The sequence below is a fragment of the Pinus tabuliformis genome, chromosome 6 (assembly GCF_031772625.1).
Source record: "Pinus tabuliformis cultivar Carrire ecotype Pingquan chromosome 6, CPIR1, whole genome shotgun sequence".
NCBI classification, from domain to species: domain Eukaryota; kingdom Viridiplantae; phylum Streptophyta; class Pinopsida; order Pinales; family Pinaceae; genus Pinus; species Pinus tabuliformis.
The window spans coordinates 1,733,313,389-1,733,339,601 of record NC_142292.1 but is presented as its reverse complement, the minus strand read 5'-3'; the positions used below and the strand labels follow the sequence as shown (position 1 = coordinate 1,733,339,601).

Genomic DNA, 26,213 nt, shown 5'->3' with positions numbered 1-26,213 from the left:
CCAGAATGCAAAATGAATAAAGTACCTTTTGACCAGAAACCCGCCTTCCAACATGTGATCCTAACAAATGGGCAAGGGGGCATATGATTGACACAAGTGGCAGAGATATGAATGGCATGTCACATCGGCTACAAGGTGGCTCTTAAGGGTTATTGGTTGTCGGTTGGAAGAGATGACTAGGAGAGAATTTCTCCTATAGGGTCACCCACTTTTGGTGGGTAACAAGCTAGAAATAATATTTTTTTATTTTTCATATTTAATATTTTCTTGGTCCGGTTTAAGAGGTCAAACTGGCATGTGATAATAGCCCTTGATGCTACAAAAATCAACAATAATATGTCGATTCAATGGATTATGGATTCAATGGATTATGGCCTTTGAGTTCTTCTAATGGATTCATTCCACTTGAGCAAAAGAATGTGATGTATATTTATGTTCAAAAGATTTCTTCATTGTTTATTTTACAAACATTCTTGACTATAAAAAGTCCTTGAAGAGGAGCCCTGGTTCTAAGGTAGAGCAGGTCTATTTCTTATTCTATGGTTCCCGTAATTCAACGCCATCGATATGCATGTCGCCACCTTTATGTTTCTTTAAGAAAACAAAAAGGTATATGTTTCTTTAAGAAAAGAAAAAGGTATGAATTTTTCCTCTATTTATATGTAGATTTTTTGTGCATCTCTCTTTTCAGGAGAGAGATGCCCTCAAGAAAAAGGAATGAATTTTTCCTCTATTTATATATTCAGGGGACAGCTGCCCTCAAGTGTGCATGACAGCTCCTGATACTTAAGGTCTGGGTACATTCCAGATTGTGCCAAGTATGCCAGGTACACATTTAGGCATACCTGGTGTAAAAATGTACCCAATAGAGTAATATGCTCACATCTAAACTGATTCTGTAATTATTTTAGACCCTATCTTTTGATAAGAAGCGGTTCATATGATCCTACTCACTACAAACTACCGTTGAAGAAATGCAACATAAATCTTCCCAATTCAACCTCACAAGCTTCCAACATTTTGGTCAGGTAGATTATTATGTCCAACAAACAATGTATAAATTTAGAATAAAATAAAATAAAAATGAGAGATTTATAATAATTCATATACCTAAGCTTCCAACATTTTGGTCAGGTCGATTATTATTTCCAACAAACAATGTATAAATTTAGAATAAAATACAATAAAAATGAGAGATTTATAATAATTCATATAACTATGAAAACAATTGATACCTCTGCCAGTAATTTCAAAATTTTGTCTGCATCCCTCTATGCCAATATCTTAACTCATCATCACGTGGATTTCCGAGACATTGTCAAGTAATACTAACCCTCATTTGAAAATGATGTCTTGGGGAATTAAAAACCACATAAATATTTAAGGTCAACCATCTTATTCTGCATCTGACCTTTACGATAGCTTTATTTGATTGAAGAGACCTTTACTATAGCTTTATTTGATTGAAGAGAGAAAATCATGACGATGACTGTCAGAATAAAAGCTACAGATGGCAAAAATCAACACTTGGGTAATGTGTCGGCAATGGTTCAATAGCAGTAGAGGAGATATCTATGCATTTCAGGCAATGTTGGGCATCATTCTCCTGACAAACCCAATGATTTTAGACTCTTCAGGTAGACCTTCATCAAATGCCACATAATTATTTTCCTCATCATAAATGTGACACTTTGTCATGATTGTCTTCATTAGGCGCCAGTTCCACTTAGCCTCATTAAGATACTGCTTGTGCACATCCAAATAAGCAAACTAATCAGCAAAACCCAGAATTTCATAGATGTTATAAAATCAAGCATTGTCCTTGAAGATATATTTAGATTTTAAAACATCACAATGGTAAATTCAATTTCAATCTTTTGAGTTGAAAGTCTAGATTGTGCAGGTACCTTGCCCCAATTCTTCCGGAGAGAATCATGAGCTAGCCGCAAGTTGTAACTTGGAATCTTCTGTGAAATATGATGTGGGATGTGTACATTGATATCATGACACAGAATTTCAATCCTGTTAAACAAAACCATTTAAAGTTAGAGCTTAGTAGACCAGTTGCTAAACCTTTTTAATATAATGCATCATACTATGGGCATGCGTAAGTAAACAGTGGCTTCAATTTGTTTGCGACATTCAGAACAGTTAAACAATGGACCCTCACAATCAATAGGATGACACACTCTCAAATATGCTATCCAAGCAAAGACAATATCTGGTTAATCCAACGGTCAGCAGATGACAATTACTGCAAGTAATCAAAATTTCAAGTACCATCAATTCCAGTCGTTGCAAAGATAACCTAGGCTTAATCTGTAGGTTGAAGTCAGGAAGAAAATATGATATCAATGTCTGTTCTTATATAATACAATCCAAGAACAGCTATTGGAATCTAAAGACATACCCTGCAGGGAAGCAACCCACCAGGCACTCCCGAAGCACACTCCCAGAAGGAGCATTCAGGAATAGCCCTTGGGAGTGCACTTCTTGAATGCTGCCTTCTGCGAGTGTTTTTTGGGAGCATGCTCCCTGAACACTGCCTTCTGGGAGTGTTTTTGGGAGAAACGCTCCCTAAGCAGTCCCTAAATAGGCAGGGAGTGAAATTTTGTTGAAGAGCGCAAGAGCCAAAAAAAACACTCCCTCCACGCAGCTCCCACATGATGTGGCAAATTTGGCAAATAAATTTGTGTTTCGAAAGCAATTCAAGGTTCCAAATGGTTTCAAAATGCATGGATAGGGTTTGTAGGATTAAAACGCTCACTCCATTTTTCTCTCATTCTATTTCTCATATCACTCATCTTTGCTAGGAGGGTTTTAAGTGGGCTTCTTGCCAGTTATTGAGGAGATTGAAGGCTGTGATGGGGAGATTGGAGAGCTTGGAAGGGATTGGAAAACTTGGAAGGGAGATTGAAGGGTGCCATAGTCATATTCAACCACCATCGGATAGCTAAAGAGATAGGCTCTAAACCCGTCCTTGTATTCTTTATTGTCTTTCCATGTGTTGTAAACTAGTATATTATGCACTATGTTGGATATTTGCATGATCTCTTCTCCTACTCTTTCCCATTTCTCCTCCATCATTCTACTGCAGAAAACAAGTTATTATCAAGATTCAACAAGCATTATGGGTATGTCAATGTGGTATATCTTTTTTTTCTATTTTGTATTCAGATGGTGGTGTTGGAAGATGGAGGATGTCAAAATACCCATGATAGTGATGAAATAGTAGACAGCACATACCATGAAGGGGATGAAGAAAATGAAAATGACAGTGATGATACATAAAAAAAAAAAAAAAAAATCAAAGAGATCATACACCCTTCTGGAAGTATGTGACAAGGCTTAAAAAAGGAATTTACATGCCCCCATCGTCATAAAACTTAGACATGTTCCTATACCCATGTGAGGAAGAATATGTGTGGGATTATGCAAGGCAATGAAGGTAACCCAATAGGAGTCAAATACAAGACAGAAGAGGAGGCAGCATAAAACAAATCCAAAAAATCAAGGGTGAATATGAGAGTTTACAAAGAATGTTCAGTGGTCGATCCCCATTCCCCCATTCCCCCATGCTAGTCCATTCTCAAATCTCACCAAGACATTAAGGGGGTAGAACAATATCAAATTTACTTGATCAAGGTCGTAGGGATGATATGGATGAAAAAAAAATCAGGTTTCTCTATGCATCTAGTGTACCACTCAATGTTCTTCACTCACCCTGACATGAAATGGTACAAGCCATCAATGGTGCCCCTAAACAATACAAGAGCCTTGGGTATGACCAAGCCAGAACCTTGGGACTTGACAAAGAGAGCCAAAATCCATGCTGCTCTAGGAAAATTTACTAATTCTTGGAACTATTATGGGGTATCAATTGTATTGAATGGTTGGAGTCTTGGACAAATGTTAAAATCATGCCATCAATAAATATTATTGATGTGTCTGCTAAAATTGTGATCTTTCTTTCATCCCATGACTACTCAAATCACTACAAGACCAGTATTAATATCGCAAAAGCCTTGATTAAAATCGTTCAAGAGACTGGGCCCTACAATTTCATTCAACTCATCACCGATAATGCTTTCAATTGTAAGGTAGCAAGAGAAATCACTTAGGATAGGTACCCCAGTATATTTTGGTCAGGGTGTTTGGTTCATACTATGAACCCTTTTATGCATGATCATTGATATTATTAAAATGAAGGAACATGATTATAGATGCATTGGTGCTTTGTGTTAAAATTGGGCAACTTCGGGATGAATTTCCTTAATACACTAAACAAGATTGGAAGTGGTCAAAATTTTATTATGTGGCAACATATATTTAATTGTGAACAAAATTTGAATCTGTGGCTTTCCCTCGAAGGATACTTACAAAGATGGCTCCAATTCTTTTAAGAAAAAAAAATTATTAAAACGCATTTGAGTTCCTTCCAAGATTAAATTCAAAAGGTTCGTGTCAGCTCACCTTTATGGATGTGTCTTCTCACATACAAAAACAACTATAAACGAGTGTCTATACTCCATCTTTTCAACAAGATTTTCGATGATCTTCTGTGGAAAACTCGGATCATATCTATGGTCATACTCAGATCTTTTGTGGCAACTTGAATCATCTTTGTGGCTCTACTCATTGGTCTTTGTGGTTCTACTTGGGCATCTTTGTGGCTTTACTCGTATACCTTTTGTGCCTCCTCGCATTACACATGACTTGCATTGCGTCTTTATGGTTCTTCACATGATCTAGCTCTGTAGCAGCTCGTTTATCTCTAGTATAATTCACTAGAGTTTAGCCTGTCCTTGTAACTTCGTATGTACCTGAAGAAACATCATATATCCTGAGGTAACACTGTATGTTCGAGCAACATCATATGTCTGATGCAACTTCATATGCCTCTATTACAAGATCGTATGCTTGTCCAAGGTCGTATGTTACAAGATCATAGGTCTGAGCAACTTTGTATGAATGGGTTGTAACTTCATATGAACTTTTGTACAACTTTGTATATACGCCAGCGCAAGATCATACGGTATGCATGGTATCTCTACACAAGTTTGTTGCACTTATCTTTGTGACTTGGACATTCTATATGGCACGTATCTACTATGGTTTGCACGAATTCTCTATGATAGCTCGCATTATGATATGATCTTTATACTCTGTAACTTGCATCCCCTTATGATTTGATTTTGTGATAATTTGCTTGTTCTCTAAGTCACTTTGTGATATGTAATGTATTATCTCTATATGACAAAGCATAATCTAGCCCTGATAACTTGTGATAAGAACTCCTTATGACATCTGTGAGTGAAGTATAACAATATGAGACAAGACTTACGATATCAGTGAAATATATGACGACAAAGATTCTATTACAATTATCATGATTATGTTGACCATGATACTTAATGACTGTGACTTGTTATAACATTGACCTTGCTCTTATAATGATACATGATGACTACAAAGATATAGTCCAGTGACCCTAAACATGATGGTAATTTTCTCTTATGATATATGATGTTGATGCTCTTAGTCTTATGATTCAAATGACAGAGGTCTTCTAGGTTACATGTGACAGTGTTCTTTTATGATACACCTGACGGAGCGGTCTTCTATGATGCATGTGGTTGTGACTTTGTTTTATAAGATGGTAGTGACCTTGCTCTAATATGATGGCAGTAATATTGAATAGTTCCCTTACTCCTATGACAAGTGATGACAGTGAACAGTGTTGATGTCTGTTACCCACCACCTGTGGGTAGTGTCCATAGGGGACAAATTTTCTCCTAGATGGTCCTTAGCCGACAGCCAGCAGCCACCAAATAGCTCTATGTGCCACTATCTTTGCCATCTGAGCCAACCATATGCTCCCTCGCCCGTCTGTTATGATCGTATGTCTGAAGGTAGGCCTTCCAACCCCGAAGTGTTAAAATTGGCAACTAGGACCAAACTCCATGTGGGTCATATTATTTATTGCAACTAATATTTTTAGTGGATCCCTCTCATTGAAAGGTGTAGGATTGATCTAAAGATCATCTGATTCCTATAAGTATTTATGAAGTTATGAATTTACCTATGTTATGGACAAATTGTTAAGTCGGCCAGCAACTTATGTAGGCTCAGAAGCCCAACAGTCATGTCTATTCAACCTCTACGTTTTAGTATAAATAGAAGAGGACTTCAAGTCATTTCTACACACACTTGGATCTCTTCCTCTTTCTACTTGTCTTTGGGTTTTAGTAGGAAGAGAGATCCTAAGGAACTGTCGGAAAAGCTGGAAAAGCCGGAAACGCCGGAAATGCGGGAAAAGCTGGAATAGCCGGAAAAGCCGAAAAAGTTGGAACTGCTGGAAAAGCCGAAAAAGCAGGAACTGTCGAAAAAGCTGGAAAAGCCAGAAATGCCCGAACTATTGGAACTGCCAGAAAAGTCGGAACAGCTGGAAAAGCCGGAACTACCGGGAACTGCCGAAATAGTCGGAGCATCTGTCTCCGAAGGAAGGTAGCATGATGTATGAGATCATGGGTAGCATAATAAGCAGCATGAAGATGAGAGCAGCTCAGTCATCAAGGTTCAACACATGTGACAGTACAGCAAGGTGTCACACGGTAATGTGCAGCGAATAGACGAGATGCAACACTATGATAGGTGAACGAGTCACCTTAGAGGATTAGTTGAAGCAATATGTCTTCAACTGATCTCATACCGATATCAAAAGTCAAAATGATTGACTTCTATTGTAAATGTACTATCTCTCTCACTTTCTCTGCTGAACTTTGAAGAACATAAAAGAAGAATTGATCAAAGGTTTCCCCGCATTGTGGGGTTTGTCCCTGGCTAGCGCCACATCTTGTATCCTCTTGTCTTGGCTTGTCTTCTGCGATTTATATTTATGTTCTACCTGTAGTTTACTTTAAAGCTAATGTGAATGCTAATCTGGAAAAGATATTGGAAAAATTAAATAAATTGCTCTAGCATAGAACATACCTAAACTTAACATGGTATCAGAGTTGAGGTGAAGACAATGCCCAAGCAAGAGAGAAAGAGCAATCACCGAAGACAGTTGGCACAGGACAAAAGGATCAATGGGTTCCTCGTCCCTCTTCTAATTCACTAAGGGTGAAGTCGAAGCAGAGAATATTATCAGAATGGCGCAGCGGAATTTCTGATGGCCTACCGAAAGATCACTTCATTGGGAAGTTCAGATCTAAGGGTGGAAGGAAAGGCAGATGCCTTGGTTGCAATAAGTTCGGCCATCATGCAAAGGAGTGTCCGAATAGCAGAGACACATCTCTTGATGAAGATAACAATCATTCCAGGGACATCTTCAATGATCAGAGGAATGATAAGTAATGCAGGTCATCAAGGAAATGGTTGACTCTTCAAAGAAAGAAAGGAACCCTAGAATCTCTTTTATGTACCTAATCGCAAGAAGAACCTGGTGTCCATCTCGGAAATGGAAGTTTAAGGTTTCAAGGTGGCACTCATCAATGGAAAGGTACGTGTTTGAAAATAGATTTTTCAAAGATGTTTTAGAGTTCAGGGTTGTATCAAGTCCACTGGGGACCATGTCCATTGACTCAGCACCGAAGGTCTGTGAGTCAGATGGTGACCAGGATGCCTGAATTCAAAAAGAGCATGAAGGTACATGTCTGAGATGTACCGAAGGAAAATCTTACAAGGGGACCATTCCCCTCATGTAGCAGGTCCACAGGTTTGGAACAACCCGTGGAGTTTGAGATTCATGAACGGGAATCTCATGTATACAAGTGGAAGAAAGCCCTCTATGGCTTGAAGCAAAACACCCCGGGCATAGTATGAGAGGATTGATAGCTGTTTGATGAAGCTGAGATTCACTAGGAGTGAAACCGATCCAAACCATTACCCGAAGGTTGTGGATGATAGACCTCTCATACTGGCACCTCATAAGGACGACCTATTTCTGACAGGTGCAGACCCTCTCATTTGCAGAAGTAAGAGGGAGTTGGATTCCGAATGTGGAATGATAAACTGCAAGCCTGTGACTACCTCGAGGATATTAACTTTCAGAAGTTATATGGTAGTGATGTCGGACCAGATTTGGGAAATGCCTCTGAGATTCATAAAATCAATCACGTTGATGTTCTTGGTGAACTTCCGTCTGGACATATGTTTTGCAGTTAGCATGGTGAGCTCATATTTGGTTGAGCCTCACTGGATTGGTGCCAAGAATCCTCTGAGATATCTTCGGGGCACAATCTCTCATGGATTGAGATACACTGCCGGAAATATGAAAACTGCATGATTATTCAAATGCTGACTGGGCAGGCATTGTGGAGGATCATTAGAGCACTTCTCAGTGCTGGTTCTCTTTGGATTCTGCTTTGATATCATGGATGAGCAGAAAGCAAAAATCAGTTGTTATAAGTACCATTAAGACCGGATACATAACTACGAGTATGACCTCATACGAAGTTGCCCGGTTGTGGAAACTCTTCAGTGAGTACACACGATGAATACCACTGTGATTCTCTGTGACAACCAGAGGTGGGATTCGATTATTGAGGAATCCCGTATTCAATGATTGATCCAGCGGTTAGACATCAGATACTGCCTTATCTGGGATATGGTAAGTCGATGAGCAAGGAGGCTCCATCGCACTGAGATCATGTACAGGTCGCTACACTATGTCAGAGCCCAGGGGAAAGATCAAATTTGTGATTTTCCCGAACAACTTGGAGTCATCGAGATACCCTTGTATAAGGCTCCTGCATGTTGTATACATTGAGCTCTGGGAGCTCTGGGGGCTTGCAATTCTTACTGGAGCAACATACGACCATAGGGTGACTCGCCCTCCACTGGTGCGACCATAGGGTGATTCGCTCTCCTGTGGATAGGATGATTCGCTCTCCTGTGAACAAGATGATTTGCTCTCCCGTGGACAGGATGATTCGCTCTCCTGTGAACAAGATGATTCGCTCTCTTCTGGAACAAGATGATTCGCTCTCTTGTGGGACAAGATGATTCACTCTCTTGTGGGACAAGATGATTCGCTCTCCTATATAGCAGGATGATTAATTCTCCTGTGAGGTCTTAATGATGTGTTCTCAATGACAATTGTGTAGCAGGATGATTAATTCTCCTGTGAGGTCTAGATGATGTGTTCTCTAGGACGATTGTGTAGCAAGATGATTAATTCTCCTGTGAGCTCTGGATGATGTGTTCTCCATGACGATTGTGTAGCAGGATGATTAGTTCTCCTGTGAGACCTGGATGATGTGTTCTCCATGGCGATTGTGTAGCAGGATGATTAGTTCTCCTGTGAGGACAGGATTGATTAAGTTCTCCTATCGAGGCATCCTACCCATGCAGTCTGGGACTCATGGGAAGTAACTCTCATCTGATCAATGAGCAGGGAAATAAGGATAGGGACCATAGTAGTATCGATGGACGCATCGTTGTATCTACCGTACTCCCTATGCTAGGATGACCTTCATTGATCTGGGATCAATGATACTGGTATGGGACCAGTGGTAGGAGTTGTACCCACTATGACACTAACTTCGGGTCGGTTGAGGATTGGTCTGGGACCAATGGTACATACTCTGAGACTGAATTTGAGTTAGTAGAGTACTGGTCTGAGACCAGTGGTAGGAGTTGTACCTACTATGACACTGACTTCGGGTCGGTTGAGGACTGGTCTGGGACCAGTGGTACACACTCTGAGACTGACTTAGGGTCAATGGAGAATGGTATGACACATTCTTGATCAATTCTTCTTCTTCATGGTTCAGCAAAGCTAAGTTGAGCAAAGCAGAGCCAGCAGAGCTCAACAGAGCTAAGTTGAGCAAACCAAAGCCAAAAGAGCTCAGCGAGCTAAGTTGAGCAAAGTTGAGCAGAGCAGAGCAAAGCCAGCAGAGCTGAGCAGAGCCAGCAGAGCTGAGTAGAGCCAGCAGAGCTGAGCAAAGCTAGTAGAGCTGAGCAAAGCTGAGCAGAGCTGGCAAAGCTTAGCAGAGCCAACAGAGCTTAGCCGAGCAGAGCCAGCAGAGCTAGCAGAGCAGTGCAGGGCACTGATGGCAGAGATAGTACAGTTGGACATATGGATCAGCAGATGGAGTTCTCCCTAGTTGAGAGGGAGTGTTAAAATTGGCAACTAGGGCCAAACTCCATGTGGGTCATATTATTTATGGCAGATAATATTTTTATTGGATCCCTCTCATTGAAAGGTGTAGGATTGATCTAAAAATCATCCGATTCCGATAAGTATTTATGAAGTTATGAATTTATTTATGTTATGGACAAATTTTTAAGTCGGTCAGCGACTTATGTAGGCTCAAAAGCCCAACGGTCATGTCTATTCAACCTCTACGTTTTAGTACAAATAGAAGAGGACTTCAAGTCATTTCTACACACACTTGGATCTCTTCCTCTCTCTACTTGTCTTTGGGTTTTAGTAGGAGGAGAGATCCTAAGGAATTGCCGAAAAAGCCGAAAAATCCAGAAAAGCCGGAACTGCCAAAAAAGTCGGAATAGCCGGAAAAGCTGTAACTGTCGGAAAAGCCGGAATAGCCGGAAAAGTTGGAACTGCCGGAAAAGCCGGAACTGCCGGAAAAGCCGGAACTACCGGGAATTGCTGAATAGCCAGAGCATTTGTCTCCGAAGGAAGGTAGCATGATATATGAGATCATGGGCAGCATAATAAACAGCATGAAGATGAGAGCAGCTCAGTCATCAAGGTTCAACACATGTGACAATACAGCAAGGTGTCACATGGTAATGTGCAGCAAATAGACGAGATGTAGCACTATGATAGGTGAACGAGTCACCTTAGAGGATCAGTTGAAGCAATATGTCTTCCACTGATCTCATGTCGATATCAAAAGTCAAAGTGATTGACTTCTATTGTAAATGTACTATCTCTCTCACTTTCTCTACTGAACTTTGAAGAACATAAAAGAAGAATTGATCAAGGGTTTCCCCACATTGTGGGGTTTGTCCCTGGCTAGCGCCACATCTTGTGTCCTCTTGCCTTGGCTTGTCTTCTGCGATTTATATTTATGTTCTATCTGCAGTTTACTTTAATGTTGATGTGATTGCTAACCTGGAAAAGATATTGGAAAAATATAATAAATTGCTCTAGCATAACAAACCTAAACTTAACACGAAGGTATGGCTTTTCATTGTGTAGTTGGGTATTTTTGTTTACTTATCATGGACACTTTTGGGCAAGGATTAATGGGGGGATTCGGCAGAAAGATTGGGCTTGGTTTGTGCTCTTGTCTCCTCTGTCTAATTTGATGGTTAACCTCGTACCCTAGTCCCATGGGATCTTCTTTATTGGCTACTATCTTTAGGGGTGGCACTACAAGGGAAACCTCAATTTTGGTTGTGTGGCCCTGCTTCTTGACACCATATACATCACTCCCCTCTGCTCATTATAACCCCATTCACTGTATTTCCCATCCAGGTTCACATTTGTCCGTTGGGTCCACAAGGAGTTAGCATCCCTTTCCCCTGGTCCACACTTTGGGTCGGGCCTGGAATGATGCCCCAGAAGTTGATGCAGCTAAAAGAAGAAAAAAAAACATAATTTGGCCACTTTCAACAAGAACTGTATAATAAAATGCAAAAGTTGGTCAGGACATACAAATTTAACACATGGGAAAAAGCCAAACATGAGCTCTACGCCAATCATTATGGCCATCACCCTGGTTTTTAGGGCCCCTCATATTGGCCCCCTTACATCATTAAGGAACCCATGATTGTCCCAACACCTAGTGGGCGATGAACTGCCCCACCTTGAGGGGGTATTCACTGCTATATCTTACATATCATGCTCTCATCCCCTGGAGCCCTGAGTAGTTACAAACAAGAAATCTATAAAAGGTGTTAATTCTAGGTATGTTCTATGCCTAAGAGCAATTTATTTCAATTTTCACAGTTAGCTCCATATCTTTTCCACATTAGAAATCACATCAGCATTAAAGTAAACTGTAGATAGAACATAAACGTAAATCGCAGAAGACAAGCCAAGACAAGAGGACACAAGATGTGGCGCTAGCCAGGGACAAACCCCAATGTGGGGAAACCCTTGATCAATTCTTCTTATATGTTCTTTAATAGTTCAGCAGAGAGAGAGATAGATATAGTATGTTTACAACAGAAGTCAACACTTTGACTTATCTAGATAAGAGCATAGATCATCTCTAAGAGGATGATACATGAGATCAGTTGAAGACATGCTGCTTCAACTAATTCTCCAAGGTGACTCCTTCACCTATCGTTGTGCTGCATTTCGTCATCATGTTTCACATCACCACACCGCACCATGTTGCACCCATCATCACTATGTTGCATCTCATCACGCTTCATTAATCATGACTGTACCCATCACTGTACTGCATTATGTGCCATTGCTGCACCATGTTGCCATCCTGACCTATGTGTTGGTCCCTTGCTTGCTTGTTGTCCCTAGCATGCTTGTTGTCCTTAGCTTGCTTGTTGTTGCATGCTAGTTGTCCCTTGCTTGCTTGTTGTAACATTGCATGCTTGGTGTATTTGCTACTAAGTACCATACAACTGTCCCAATGTTAGTTAGTTGTCCCTTGCACGCTGCTCTCCTTCAGAGACATATGCTCCGGTTGTTTCGGCAATTGCCGACAGTTCCAGCAGTCCCGGTAGTCCCGGCAGTTCCGGCTTTTCCGACAGCTCCGGCTTTTCCGGCTTTTCTGGTAGTTCTGGCTTTTCCGGCTTTTCCAGCAGTTCCGGCTTTTCCAACTTTTCCGTCTTTTCCGACAGTTATGGCTTTTCCTGCAATTCCGGCTTTTCTGGCTTTTCCGGCAGTTCCGGCATTTCCGGCTTTTCCAGCAATTCCAACTTTTCCGTCTTTTCCCGCAGTTTCGTCTTTTCCGGCCATTCCATCTTTTCCGACTTTTCTAGCAGTTCCGGCGTTTTGCCCTCTGGATCAGGGCAACGTTATTCCTTAGGATCTCTCCTCCTACTAAAACCCAAATACAAGTAGAGAGAGGAAGAGATCCCAAGTGTGTTGAAATGACTTGAAGGCCACCTCTATTTATACTAAAACTTTGAGCACATGTGGGGTTTATTTGGTTGCTGGTCAACCTTGACGAATTGTCTTATAATGCAAATAAATTCATAACTCCATGAATAATTATCGGAATCAGATGACCTTTAGATCAATCCTACACCTCGAGATGAGAGGGATCCAACAAAAATATCCGTTGCCATAAATAAGATGACCCACATGGAGTTTGGCCCTAGTTGCCAATTTTAACAAAAAGCAAAAGGCATATGAAGAAGGGTGGAAAAACAATGCTCGTGGTAACTCATGTACCACGATTGCTCCCTCCTACAATCATATACCCAAGTGTGGGCTTCCCTTATTTTAGCTACCCTTGTACTATGGCATGTGGCTTGGAGCCCTCACCTAAAGCCCACTCCATTCCATCATTATTTCACATACCACCTGCCATTTAATGGATGTAGCATGGATATGTCACCCCCTTCAAGGTTGAAACCACCTAATAGGGTCTTTGGTCAACCTTCTTCTTGAACTTGGAGACACTTGTACGTTTCGAAGCCCATTATGGAAGGGTGTGCCATTATGAAGAGTCCACTTGGTTCCATGATTTGTAAGCTCACTTACTCAATTGTAGTAATGTTTTGTTGTACTAGAATGCAAGGGGACGCATTCGATCTTATGCAAGATTGCAAGTGTGTCTTCATTGGGGGTTTGGTCTCCCTATACGGGGTCCAAGCCCTCTAGAGGGTCATATTGGCATTTTAGGCTGAGCACTGAGAGCCACGGGTCTCCAGCATAGCAGAGAGAAAATTGCCACTCCATGGGATCCTTCAGATTAATTCATGACTTGCTCGTGCTCCACCTATTGGATGATGACGATGGACCTAGACCACCTTGCCCAACCAGCTCCACTCCAGCACCACACACTTGGCAGTTGATCCAGGGCCCAGATGAGGATGTTTCTCGTCATGGGAGACAATGGGAGGTATTGCATAATTCTTTTGGCCCTTGTAAATGGGATACAGGCTTGTTTGATCCATTTGGAGACCCATGAGGATGCTTTGTGCCCCCATACCCACTTGGGGATACCCACTTGGGGACACCACAGGTTGTTTGCTTGGATGTCAAGGGGCCACCCCCTTTATCACTATGTTTGGAGCTCATTTATTGTATCTATTATTTTGCCCTCTTGGGAGGTTTATTTTGTATTATGGAGTTATCTTGGTGGGCTTGTCACCAAGAAATGTTATTTTTGCACATTATTTTATTATTTGGGTCATTATTAGGCCCTATTAGGCAAATCGAAACCCTTAGGGAGGATAAATATCAATGTGATGATCATTTCATTTGATTATCACTTGGTTTTGGACTTGTATCTCTTCTTGAGAATTTCGCTAGCCTTATGGATGGACGAATTGGAAGTTTAATGCATTTCGATGTTTGGAAAGACTTAACTTTTAACTTGCAGCTTCGATTTTTGTCTCTATTGGTGATTGGAAAACTTCGCTATACTTGTAAGTTACTTTTACATGGTTTCTTTCTCATGTTTTTCACTTGTATAATGTATGGAAATTTTGTGCTCATGAAGTTGGCGTAGCTGCCTTAATGAAATGTGAATTTGTTTTATCTTGCCTTTGTGAGGGCTTTTTCATATGTTTATGCAAAGTATATTGAATGAATGTCCCAGGGGTCTATGATTATTCATAATTGCCTTGATAAGTCATCAATTGTAGCATCAAAGAAGTATAAATTTCCCTAGTAACCTAGTAGCTATTTCTAGGACCATGTGAAGTTGTTGGGGAATTTTTTGATTAGGTATAAGCATCTCCAAATATTGAATCACATCGACTCCATTCTCCCAATAGGCTAGGCACTAGTCTAGTCCTAGGTGATCACAAAACGAAAATTATCCTCACCTCCTTTTTCTCTTTTTTAAAAGCCCTAACCCTAGTAGGCTTCTAGGGCATCACACGAATTTTATTGTAACCATCCAAAATTGATGAAAATTGGTCAAGAACTACGCTGGTGTGTCCTTGAGAGGTACAAATTTGAAAACATTCCGACAGTGGAATCTCAAGATATTCCAAGCCCTAGCTCGAGAACCATTTTCCCTAGCTTGCCTTTGGTTAATGGATTCATTAAGGATCATTGCATTAAACATTAAAGTCAAATTTCATCCCCTTGATCCTTTCTTCTCCCTCACTTGGTCAAGTCTTTTTTCTTAAAGTTTAACTCTAGACCCTTAACCTCATTTGGGTCCACAAGGGCTTCTTTGTGGTCCTGCAACCTTGTTACTCCAATTTCACAAGGATTGCTTAGAAACCCTATTCTTCTAGGATTCTTCGGTCCAATGTGCTTCACATCAAGGCATACACCTCAACCCTAGGTCCAAGTTTCCTTTTAGCCCTTCTTGGAGAGCATTCATCTTGCTTCTAAAGCAAGCAATCCCTATCATTAGAGACTCTCCTTTGAATAGGGTCTTGGAATTGCTACCTTTACACCATTGATATATTTCTCCTAGTGATTTCCCTAATACTGGGACTCGTCGCATTGTGAAAATCTGTAAAGAGCAGGGAGCTTTAGCTGGGGTGTCTGTGGGCTATCACTCCATTGTTGTCACTTTACCTAGTAGTCGCTCTATAGGAACCCCTCCTAGGACCCCTGCTTGTTTGAGCAGTAACAATGCCCTACATAGTGATGCGATAGAAGTGCTCTCTTGGACTTATTTCGTTTAGTTCACAAACGATGTTGTGAACTGGCTTGGATTGGCCTTGAAGGCCTGATGTGATTGATGTATCTCATAATGGATGTAGTTTGCATCTCAGCTGAACATTTGATGAATATCTAAAGAAGAAGAATTTGGTTGGGTTTTCCCCTTGTGGGGTCTTTCCCTAGTCTCTGACCTAAATACTGGTGTCTCTTTTGTGCATGTTTTTCATCTTTTGTTCCTTATTATATACTGCTTTACTGATGTTATTGGTCTCTCTACATAATTGTTGATGATGATATAATGTTTTGGGGTGAATGTAATATAAATTGTTGAAAAGTTTTATAGTGCAATTATCTACTACAGAGAACAATGTAGCTCTTAGAAAAATTATCATGGTATCAGAGCTCAGCTAAAGAGATGTCAATGAGATCACCCCTTGCAGACATCGATGATGGAAGCAGATGAACATGGGAGAGACCAAAAAGAATTCTAGGGTTTGAAGGAAACCCTTGGGAAATTTTTTTTTACAAGAAAAGGCTAGGGTTTGGGAGAAACCCTTGAAGTGGCTTGGACTCTATAACATTAAAGCTCTAGAGTGCAACAGAATCTTCATGATCTGTGAAAATCCAATGGGTTCTTCAAGTACCTGTCACAGATTTAGAGAAACCCGAGTTAGCTTGTCTCCGACCCAATAGAAGATGATGTGTTGAAGTGATTATCTTGTACATTGACAATTAGGCCTAAAAGGATCTGAAATACAAGCGATGCTCTCGAAAATGCATTCCTTCTGAAAACAACTTTGCCATATGACCAATGAACAATGGTACCACCCAGCGAAAAGGGAGACAGGATCAAGAGGGAGTTGAGATCCTCCTACAATCTATCTTAAAGATAGGTATTCTCAAGACTTTGTCATTTCTTGGTGTCACTATTTTTGTTAATCTATTCTTTTCGATTATTGATGATTCTTCTTGCATAAGAATTTTGTTTGTTTCACTAATTTCTTGGATGAGGATGTGATCCATCTTGAGGATCATCAAGTTGAGGATTAGTGCGGGAAGGGTTAGCTCCAAGAGGGAGCTGATGCAAAAAAATTGAAGGAGCCACTCTTACATCTAGAAAAGAATGATATTCCTGCCTCATCACCAGTTACACTTTCATTATGATTAGTTACTTGGCTATTATTGCTCTTGCTCTTGTTCTGGGGTCACAGGTACATCTGATGAATGTGAGGATCAAGCCCCCTATATTAAAAATTGAGGATGATGTAAAGCCATCCCATGACTTATGAAATGAACAAGAGCCCAAGGCCTCAGAGGAAGGATTGTAGTCTCACTAGTTGATTGAAGAAGCTTCTGATTCAAAGGGAGTAGATTGAGAGCAACGGTAATGTTAAGACCAATATGTCCTTCAAGAAAGGACTATTCTTGATATTTGAGATGTAGCAGTGTCTAATGCTTCCACTATATTGTTCAAACCTATGTTGCATGAAACTTCTAGGAACCTGGCATTTCGGCTCGTACCGGTACCCGAAACTTCGAAACTCAACCATCATGTAATCATCTATGAGAGTTAACATAGACTTTTTTTCCTTCTAAATTGTCATCTATAGGTCTTATTCCCTTTTTTCTTGCAAGATAATGTGTTATTCACTTATATATACATATATATACACACATACATATATGACGTTTCGATCCACATTTCCATTTTTAGGAGGTGACGTTTCTAAACGTACCCATTTCGGAAACTCCGAAACATTTCAGTGTTTCGTGCAACATAGGTTCAAACTATGATAAGAAACATGGTCTTGGAGAAAGAAGGTTATCCTAGCTTTGGTTCCCTGATGCCTTAGATGTATGTGAAGTGAGCTTCCTCTATGATGTATTTAAGGAAAAAACATATTTACAAAACTTAGAAGTGCATGAGTAGAGGAAAGCCCCACCTATACTCTTGCCGGTTCCATGGACTTAGCAGGCTTGGAATGATGAACACTTGATGTGACCTTTGATCTCTCTTATTGAAGGCATGCATTTTATATTTGGTTTTATAAGCTAACAAATTAATTTTGACAAGATTAAGATTATTTCAGCATTCAGTGCCAGAGGGAGTTAACCCTTGATGATCCACTTCTTGAGATTAGAAGTGTAACAGAGATATGATAACGACTTCCTTGTCAAGGGAAGCATGTTGTCAGATATGGTTGACACTGAGGCAGATGAGAGAGCCTCCTCTTTAGATACAGTTTGGATGGAATCCCATGATGAGCTGATAGCTAGATGGATTCTTCATTTGCAGTATGTTCTTTGAGACATATAGATCCTGGATATGTATATTGGAATGTTGCACAGATGGTATTGGGGTACCTAGACAATGTACTCATTCATGTGTTGAAGAATGTAACTAGGTTCGGTCTTCATAACTGTATTTGAGTCATAATGAAATGTATTTATCAAAAGAAAGAAAAATAACCTTTTGTTATTATTATTATGACTTATTAAATCATGGGTTTCATGCTTGGGTCATAATGTTTTAGGTCAAAGTCCCCATTGAGGACTTCTAGGTCTTATATCGAGTCATTAGAGTCATTGTTCATTTAAAGAGGCCTTTTTTGGGCTTTTGAATCATGTAAAAAGAATTAATATTGAGTAAAATAAGTCATTTGTCTCCTCCACACCAATTCGGCCCTTACGTGATCAAGTCGGCCTACATGAGGGTAATTCGACCCACAAAAAAGGGTATATATACAGTGCAGTTCGCTTCATTTGGAAGTCCCACTCACACAAGTTCAATATCCAAGAAGACGCAGCAGAAAAAGTGCGAAGTTGCAGAAGTAGGAGGAGATTTGCTGGAAAAGGAAAATCGAAGTTTCTGGGTTGTCTCTCTCTCACATGTGTGGATTTACTGGGCTATTTATTGGATCGAAATTTTGTTGCTGGGAAGGTCGAAGTTCTAGATTTGTTGGTCGAATTTCTTCTGCTGGGAAGATCGAAGTTTTTTTGTTGGGTCGAAGTTCTGTTGCTGGGGAAGTCGAAAGTTTGTTGCTACTAGATCGAAGTGCTAGGTCGAAGTTGTTGCTAGAAGACTATCATCTGCAGAAGAAAGGAAGGGTTGACTTGGTGATTGGAGGAAGTTTCTGTCTAGGTCAAGGATTCTTGGGTCATCTCGTGAAACTATTAAAGGAAGAGTTGTTCACTGGGTTTCCCTATATATGGGTTTTGCCCTAGCTATCTGCCTACATCTGGTGTCTTTGATCTTCATGTTATGGTTATTGATAATTTCTTGATGAACTAAGTTAAAATAAGAACACAATAAAGTTAATAAAGAATGTAAGAATATCACAAGTAATTATCAACATAAAGAAAAAAATCATTCCTTTCTGATGTTCCAACATGGTATCAGAGCTAAGGTGAAGAAGAAGGAAAAAAGCAGCTTGAAGATCTATTGAAAGGAGAATAAGGAGGTTTAAAGTTTGAATAAAGGGTCGTCAAGGAAAAGGATCATATAAGAAGTCAAGCCTACCATCTTCAAGAACAATGTCTAACTCAATGAAGGGAGAAAACAAATTAGAAGGAGAATCCAATTACAGGGCATGGAAAAAGAGAATAGATCTCATCCTCAAGAAGAATAAAGTCTTGGATCTAATCAAAGGAAAAGTAAAGAAGCCTACAAATGAGTCAAGTGATGTAGAAAAGGCAAAGTTCATAGAAACAGAGATATTGTCCATGACCCTGATGGTGGATGGAATAAAGGATAACCTCATCCCATATATATCCAACATAGATTCTGCTTAAGAGATGTATGAGGCATTATCCAAATTATTCACAATCAAGAATCTTGGTCAAATAGCAAGTCTTAAGAATGAACTGAGAACTATAAAGATGACAAAGGAAGACATTGTGGCATCCTTCTTTGTAAGAATAGCTAGAATCAGAGATGAACTCCAAGAAATCGATGAGATAGTACCTGAAAAGGAGCTTGTAATCACTGCACTTCTAGGATTACCAACATCATGGAGTGTCTTTTCATCAGGTCTCAACAGTTGGAAGGAAACTCCTACATTCGAACAATTATGGAATGCATGTAGTCAAGAAGAAGTCAAAATTTCATTAGTAAGCAACAAAGAGAATGAAGAGGAGAAAGTTTCAAATGCTTATTCCGCTCATCACAAGAACAAAGGAACCTTGAAGAAGTCTAAAGGGCCTAGAAGGAAGATAGACCTATCAAAGCTTGAATTCTACAATTGTCACAAGATGGGTCACTGTAGAAGTAATTGTCTTGAGAATCCAAGAAATAGAAAGAGAAATAGGGATCAAGCAAATGTTGTTGAAGAAGGACCACCAAAGAAGAAGAAGAAGGAAGAATATGAAGTCAAAGACTTATTTGCTAGGACTCTTAGAGACTCTATCCCTCTACTCTAAGTTTTAAAATTGTTTTGTATTTTGATTTTTAGTACTTATAGGTTTAACATGCTTTGGAAAAACATTGTTGAATTGTTTTGTTAAAGTTATAGGTATCCCTTGAGATTGGATCAAGAGGAAGCCCTCACCATTTTTCCAAAGATAAGTATCTTACTCCTTGTATTATCTTTTATATTTAGTTTTCCTTTTCTTATCTAGATGTGTTTATTCTAGATGCTAATAACATTTCTTTTATATTTTCCTTGTTTAGGAAAAGCTTGTTGATATGCTCAAGGGCTATGGAGAAGATAAAGCATTGGAATTGATGTCCTATCAATTTTGTCTATAAAACAACTCAAAGGTATGTTTTAGATCATAAGTTTTGTTCTCTTCGTTTTAATCTGCTTGACATTACTAACAAGTGTTATGCCTAGGACCTTTGAATCATAGAGATTCTTGTTTGGTTGATTAATCATTGGATTGAATCTACCCTCATTAAAAACATCATGTTTGTAGAACCCTAAAAGATTCTCTGTAAAACCCTAACCTAAGGGTATGCTATTGTCAAAAACCTTAGTCTACTTAGGGTTATTGATGAAATCTAGAAATATTATTCTTTTGATATTTTGGGGTTTTGATGATAATGTCATGTTTGGAGTCTTAGTATTGTTATGGAAACCCTAGTCCTTTAGGGTCGTGTATTCCTAAACCTTGAGGTTTTGGTAAATTAGGGTTTATAAGAAAAACACTTATGTATCGAGAGTAATCTCCTAGGAATAAAATGCTCGGTCTCTCTGATCAAAACCCTAGCCAAATCAAGATCATTATATGTCTGACTTTAAACTTGTGTCTTGGGTTTATCCAATATATATGTTATGATATGCTTATGCATGATTATCCTAGATATGTATATATGCTAACCTTATTGTTGATATTCATAAGTTCTAGGGTTTGTCACTAAGCACTAATCGAAGTTTGATATTCTAGGATATGGTGATATTGTTTCCATTATGATAAAATCTAGGGTATACAACAAACCCTAGTAGAAGTTGGTCATTTAGTTGAAACCTTAGATTGTGTTTGTGATTGGTTTTGATTGTTGACATCTAAGGTGTAGTGTCTCAAAGATGGAATCTACGGTTTGCATTGTATCTAGTAGAAGTCTAACATATGAATTCTAAGTTGTTGGATACATTATAGAACTATACTTGTTTAAATTGCTTCTAGGGTTTGCAATATATTATAGTAGAGCGTGTCATATCTCTAGAAGAAATATTGAGGCCCTAGATATAATGAAACTAATATCTTGATTGAGTTATTGATGTGATCTAAGGTTTATAACCTAACCGAGCAAAAAAAAGTTGAAGTTTAAAAATATGTGTCTCTTGTTGACTATGAAACTAAGTAAGTTTAGGAATTTGATATCTAAAACTTCCATGATTCTGATATAGTTAAGTTCATGCTTCTATATATGTAATTGGTTGTACTTGTTGTCTATGTTGTGCAAGTACATAATCTTCAAGTTGCTAAAGGTATTCGTAAGTAAAGTTGATTTGATTGATAAGCATGATGAAGGAAGTTATATGAATGATGATGATCAAAGAAGGATGGAAGCCATGAAAAATTCTCCAATATCATAGAAAGAAGTTGATCTCCCTAGGTTAAGAGGGAAACTGGATAAAATAAAGGGCATATCTCCCAAGTTGAGTGGGAGGGCATATTATAGTCATGATGGACACCTTGAAGAAGAAATTGGAGAATGTATATTAAGGAGCTGCTGAAAGAAGGAAAGCAGGATACGGTTGTAGAATATGTTGTTGCATGTGAAGTAGGGAAGGAAGCTATATGATTGAGGAATCTTCTGTCAAGATTTGTTTGGAAGGCCTTTAAGTCCTACCATGATAAATTGTGAAGCAACATCAAAATGATTGAAAACCTCGAGGTTCTATGTTTACTTATGTATATTTTAAAGTTTTTTACTGATTGGGGTTTTGATTGTTCAGGTAAATCTCTCGAAGTTTTGAAAGCATGCTCAATGTTACCGATATGTTTGGTTGGGAGAGATTTGATGTGTTGAGGCATTTTGTATGCCTGGGATGACATATGGTCGGCCTGTGTGTTTATGTCTAGTTCCCGAAGTAGGGAGGGTGGTGTTGGTCATAGAGCACTAACCTTGCATTATGCACCTAGTTCCCTGGGTTGATGGTTATAGCAAGCCTAATGGTACCTAGAGAGGCTGAAAGCTTTAGTCCATGTTAGTCCCACCCGGATAGATTGCCTTGGTCAGGAATCTAGTCTGTGGCACTGTAAGTGCCTAAACTATTCTTGGTTCGTGTGTTTTGAGATCTTCAATGTACTTGTATATATATGTGTAAGTATGAATAACTCCCTAGTTAAGAGGGATTGTTGAAGAATGTAACAAGGTTCAATCTTCATAATTAGATTTGAGTCATAATGAAATGTATTTATCAAAAGAAAGAAAAAGAAATTTTATTATTATTATTATTATGGCTTAATAAAGCATGGGTTTCATGCTTGGGTCATCATGTTTTATGTCAAAGTACCCATTGAGGACTTCTAGGTCTTATATCAAGTCATTAGAGTCATTGTCCATTTAAAGAGACCCTTCTTGGGCTTTTGAATCATGTAAAAAGAATTACTATTGAGTAAAATAAATCATGTGCCACCTCCACACCAAGTCAGCCCTTACCTGATCAAGTCGGCCTACATGAGGGTAATTCAACCACAGAAAATGGTATATATTGTTAGAAAATCGGAAAAGCAAAAAGATTTTCTTATACTTGATAATTACTTGTGAGATTCTTGTGTTCTTATTAACTTTCTTATGTTCTTCTTTTATCTTAGTTCTGCTAATTTTCATAGGGCTACGTTGTTCTTTGCTTTGAAAATTTCATTTCTTCATTAATACATTAAGTTCACCCCATATCATCATTACATTATTCAGATCTACACCATTATTCATCAGCATATGCAATTATATAGAAAGAACAACATCATCATCATCATCAATGCAATAGAACATAAAGGAACAATAGAAGAAAAGCATGCACACACATAGAGACACCAGGATTGGTCCGAGACCAAGGCAAAACCCACTATGGGGAAACCCTTGCAAATCTTCTTCTTCTTAAATCATCATCAAATGATTCAACAAAAGAGAGTACAATGATCCATAACTTTATCTATGCAACAAAACAACTATGATATCCATGAAACAGATCTAATCATGCTTATAATCAAAACCCTGATTCTAAGGGTTGAAGTGTGTTGTCACTGACTGTAGACAACTGCTGAACACTGTTGTCACTGAGTGGAATCTTCGAAATACATGAATCTCATCCATGAGTCCCGGACGCAGGGACGAGTTGTGCGAACATCTATCGCAAATCTGGACGCTCTCTGCATAACTGGATGACTGCGTCCAGAACAGATCTGGACGCTCTCAAGTGAACTAGATGAGGGTGTCCAGGGACAAACATACCTAAACCTGCTTCAAGCCTTAGACGCTTTCATAAGGCTGTTGTGCGAGTGTCTATGGCAGCCCAAACACTCTGAGGACCACTATGTGCGAGCATCCGAGGACTAATATAACCTGATCTATCTTTGAAGCCCTAAACACTCTCATAATCCATTGTGTTAGCGTCCAAGGTTCTCTGGACGCTCCCATAACACACTGTGCCAGCATCCAGGGACTAAAATTTCCAGTTCTATGCCAGCGTCCGAGATCTAGAAAACCCTAGATCAGTGTGAGCTTCGACCCTAATATTACCCTTGCGCAAACTTTCCTCTGATAGACCTATACGAACCAAGGCAATAAGAGAAGAGAAGATGGCTCGTTCAATGTGTCCAAATGAGCTTGAGGTCTCTTCTATTTATAGGTTTTCATGAGGGTCCACTTTAGGTTGAGGCCGACCTAAGCAGTTACACATGTGGTTAAGGCCGACCCATTCCATAATACATGTATGAATAAAATAATTCAAAACTCAACTTCCACTTGACCAAATAAGGTGATCTTTAGGATGATTTTGGTCCTCTCGGAAAGAGGAATCAAATGCAATCATTATCTGAGTCATTTGAGCTGTCCAAGGTGGAATTTGACCGCAATTATAAAAATTAACAAGTGCATCAAGCAAATACCAAAACAATAGCATGATGATCAACGACACCAGATGTAGGCGGACAGCCAGGGCAAAACACCAATCTTGGGGAAAATCTAGTGAACAACTCTTCCTTCAATAGTTTTCCTGAGATGATCCAAAACTCTTGACTTAGACACATACGTCCTCCACACCAAATCAGCGCTTTCCTTTTCAGCAGATGATCACTTTCTAGTACTATCTTCGACCTTGATGCAGTAGTAGCAGCAACAGCACTTCGATGCAGTAGTATCTTCGACCTAGCAACTTCGATCTTAATGCAACAGCTTTGACCTTGAAGCAGCACCTCTACCTTGAAGCAACACTTCGACCTTGATGTCGTACTTCGCCCTCGATGTTGTAACAGAACTTCTTGATGTCATAACAAAACTTCTTGATGTCGTAACAGAACTTCTTCATGTCGTAACAGAACTTCGACCTCGATGTCGTAGCCTAGAAAATCACACGTTTGAGAGAGAGAGATAACCCAAAACCTTTGATCCTACAATTCTCCTTCTTCCACTGCAACTTCGCGCTTTTTCACGGCTTCTTCTAGGAGATCAAACTTGTGTGAGACGTTGTCCTCCAAAAGAATAAAACTGCTTTAATATATAGACTTCTGGTGAGGTCGAATTACCCTTCTTAAGGCAGACTTGATCTTCTTGAGGCCGACTTGGTGTGGAGGCGACAAAATTCATTTTTGACTCAAAAATAATTCCTTTTACATGATTCAAAAGCCCAAGAAGGGTCTTATTAAATGTACAATGACTCTAATGACTTAGCATAAATCCTAGAAGTCCTCAATGGGGACTCTGACCTAAAACATGATGACCCAAGCATGAAACCCATGCTTTAATAAGTCATAATAATAATAATAAAATTTTATTTTCATTCTTTTTCATAAGTACATTACATAATGACTCAAATACATTTATGAAGATCGAACCCAGTTACATTCTTCAACACTCCCTCTTAACTAGGGAGGTGTTCATAACAAGTACAAGGAAGATCTCAAACTATATGAACTATGAAAATTTTAGGCACCACAATACCATGGACTAGATTCCTGACCAGGTCAATCTATCCAAGGTACTCCAACAGTTTAAGCACTTGTAGTACCACGGAGTAGATTCCTGCCCAGGGCAATCTATCCGAGTGGGACTAAGATGGACAAAAGCTTTCAACCTCTCTAAGTACCATTAGGTTTACTTGCTAACCATAAACCCAAGAATCCAGATGCATATCCGAGGTCAAACCTCTATGACCAACACCACCCTCCCTACTTCGGCATCCAGACATCAACACAAAGTGGCGGCCAAATGTCCGTGTCTTACCTAGAAAGCCTCCACACTCTCAATTATTTCAATTGGTAGCAAATCCTCCTCGATCAAACAGATCGGTAACAAATCTCTCCTGATCAAACTGATTGGTAACAAATCTCTCCCGATCAAACTAATCAATAAACATCATGTAAAACATGTTGTCAAACCTCCAAGAGATTTACCTCTACAAACACAACGTGTTAGGATATTCCGACACATAAGAAATAATTAAGCATAACTTGGTCTAAGGTAGAGTTAGGTAAAGTGTGTTTCTTTATTATGTACATTTGTAACTTACAATCCGATGGTCGCAATATGTTCTAGACATGAAGTGATCCGACGGTTCATTCTCTCCTCGGTATTACCGACACTTGATCTGTGGCTTAACACCCGATTGGTCCATGATCTTTACTTAAAGAGCATGGAGGGTCATTTGTAGGGTGACCGTTCATGAGAGAAGCTTATGTAAATTTTCTTTCTTTTACATTAATAAATTGTCTGAAGTGGCCGCATTGGCTCAGGCCGTGGACTGTTTCCCTCTTTGAGGGTTTTAACCACATCAAGAATACTAGTGTATTGATCTGTGATCTGTTTGTG

At 39.4% G+C, this 26,213-nt stretch overlaps 1 protein-coding gene across 4 annotated transcripts in view; it reads right to left on the bottom strand.

Annotated features, from left to right (window-relative positions):
- Positions 1–1,179: 1,179 nt before the first annotated feature.
- LOC149265817 (omega-6 fatty acid desaturase, chloroplastic-like) overlaps positions 1,180–26,213 on the bottom strand; it is a 168,923-nt gene continuing 143,889 nt past the window's right edge. For all 4 annotated transcript variants that reach the window (XM_089429759.1, XM_089429756.1, XM_089429761.1 and 1 more), the window contains 2 exons: positions 1,908–2,022; positions 1,180–1,743 (listed from right to left, as the gene is read on the bottom strand). In XM_089429759.1, coding sequence (XP_089285885.1) covers positions 1,582–1,743; positions 1,908–2,022 — 277 coding nt within the window. In that variant the 3' untranslated portion in view covers positions 1,180–1,581. The remainder of the gene's footprint in view (positions 1,744–1,907; positions 2,023–26,213) is intronic.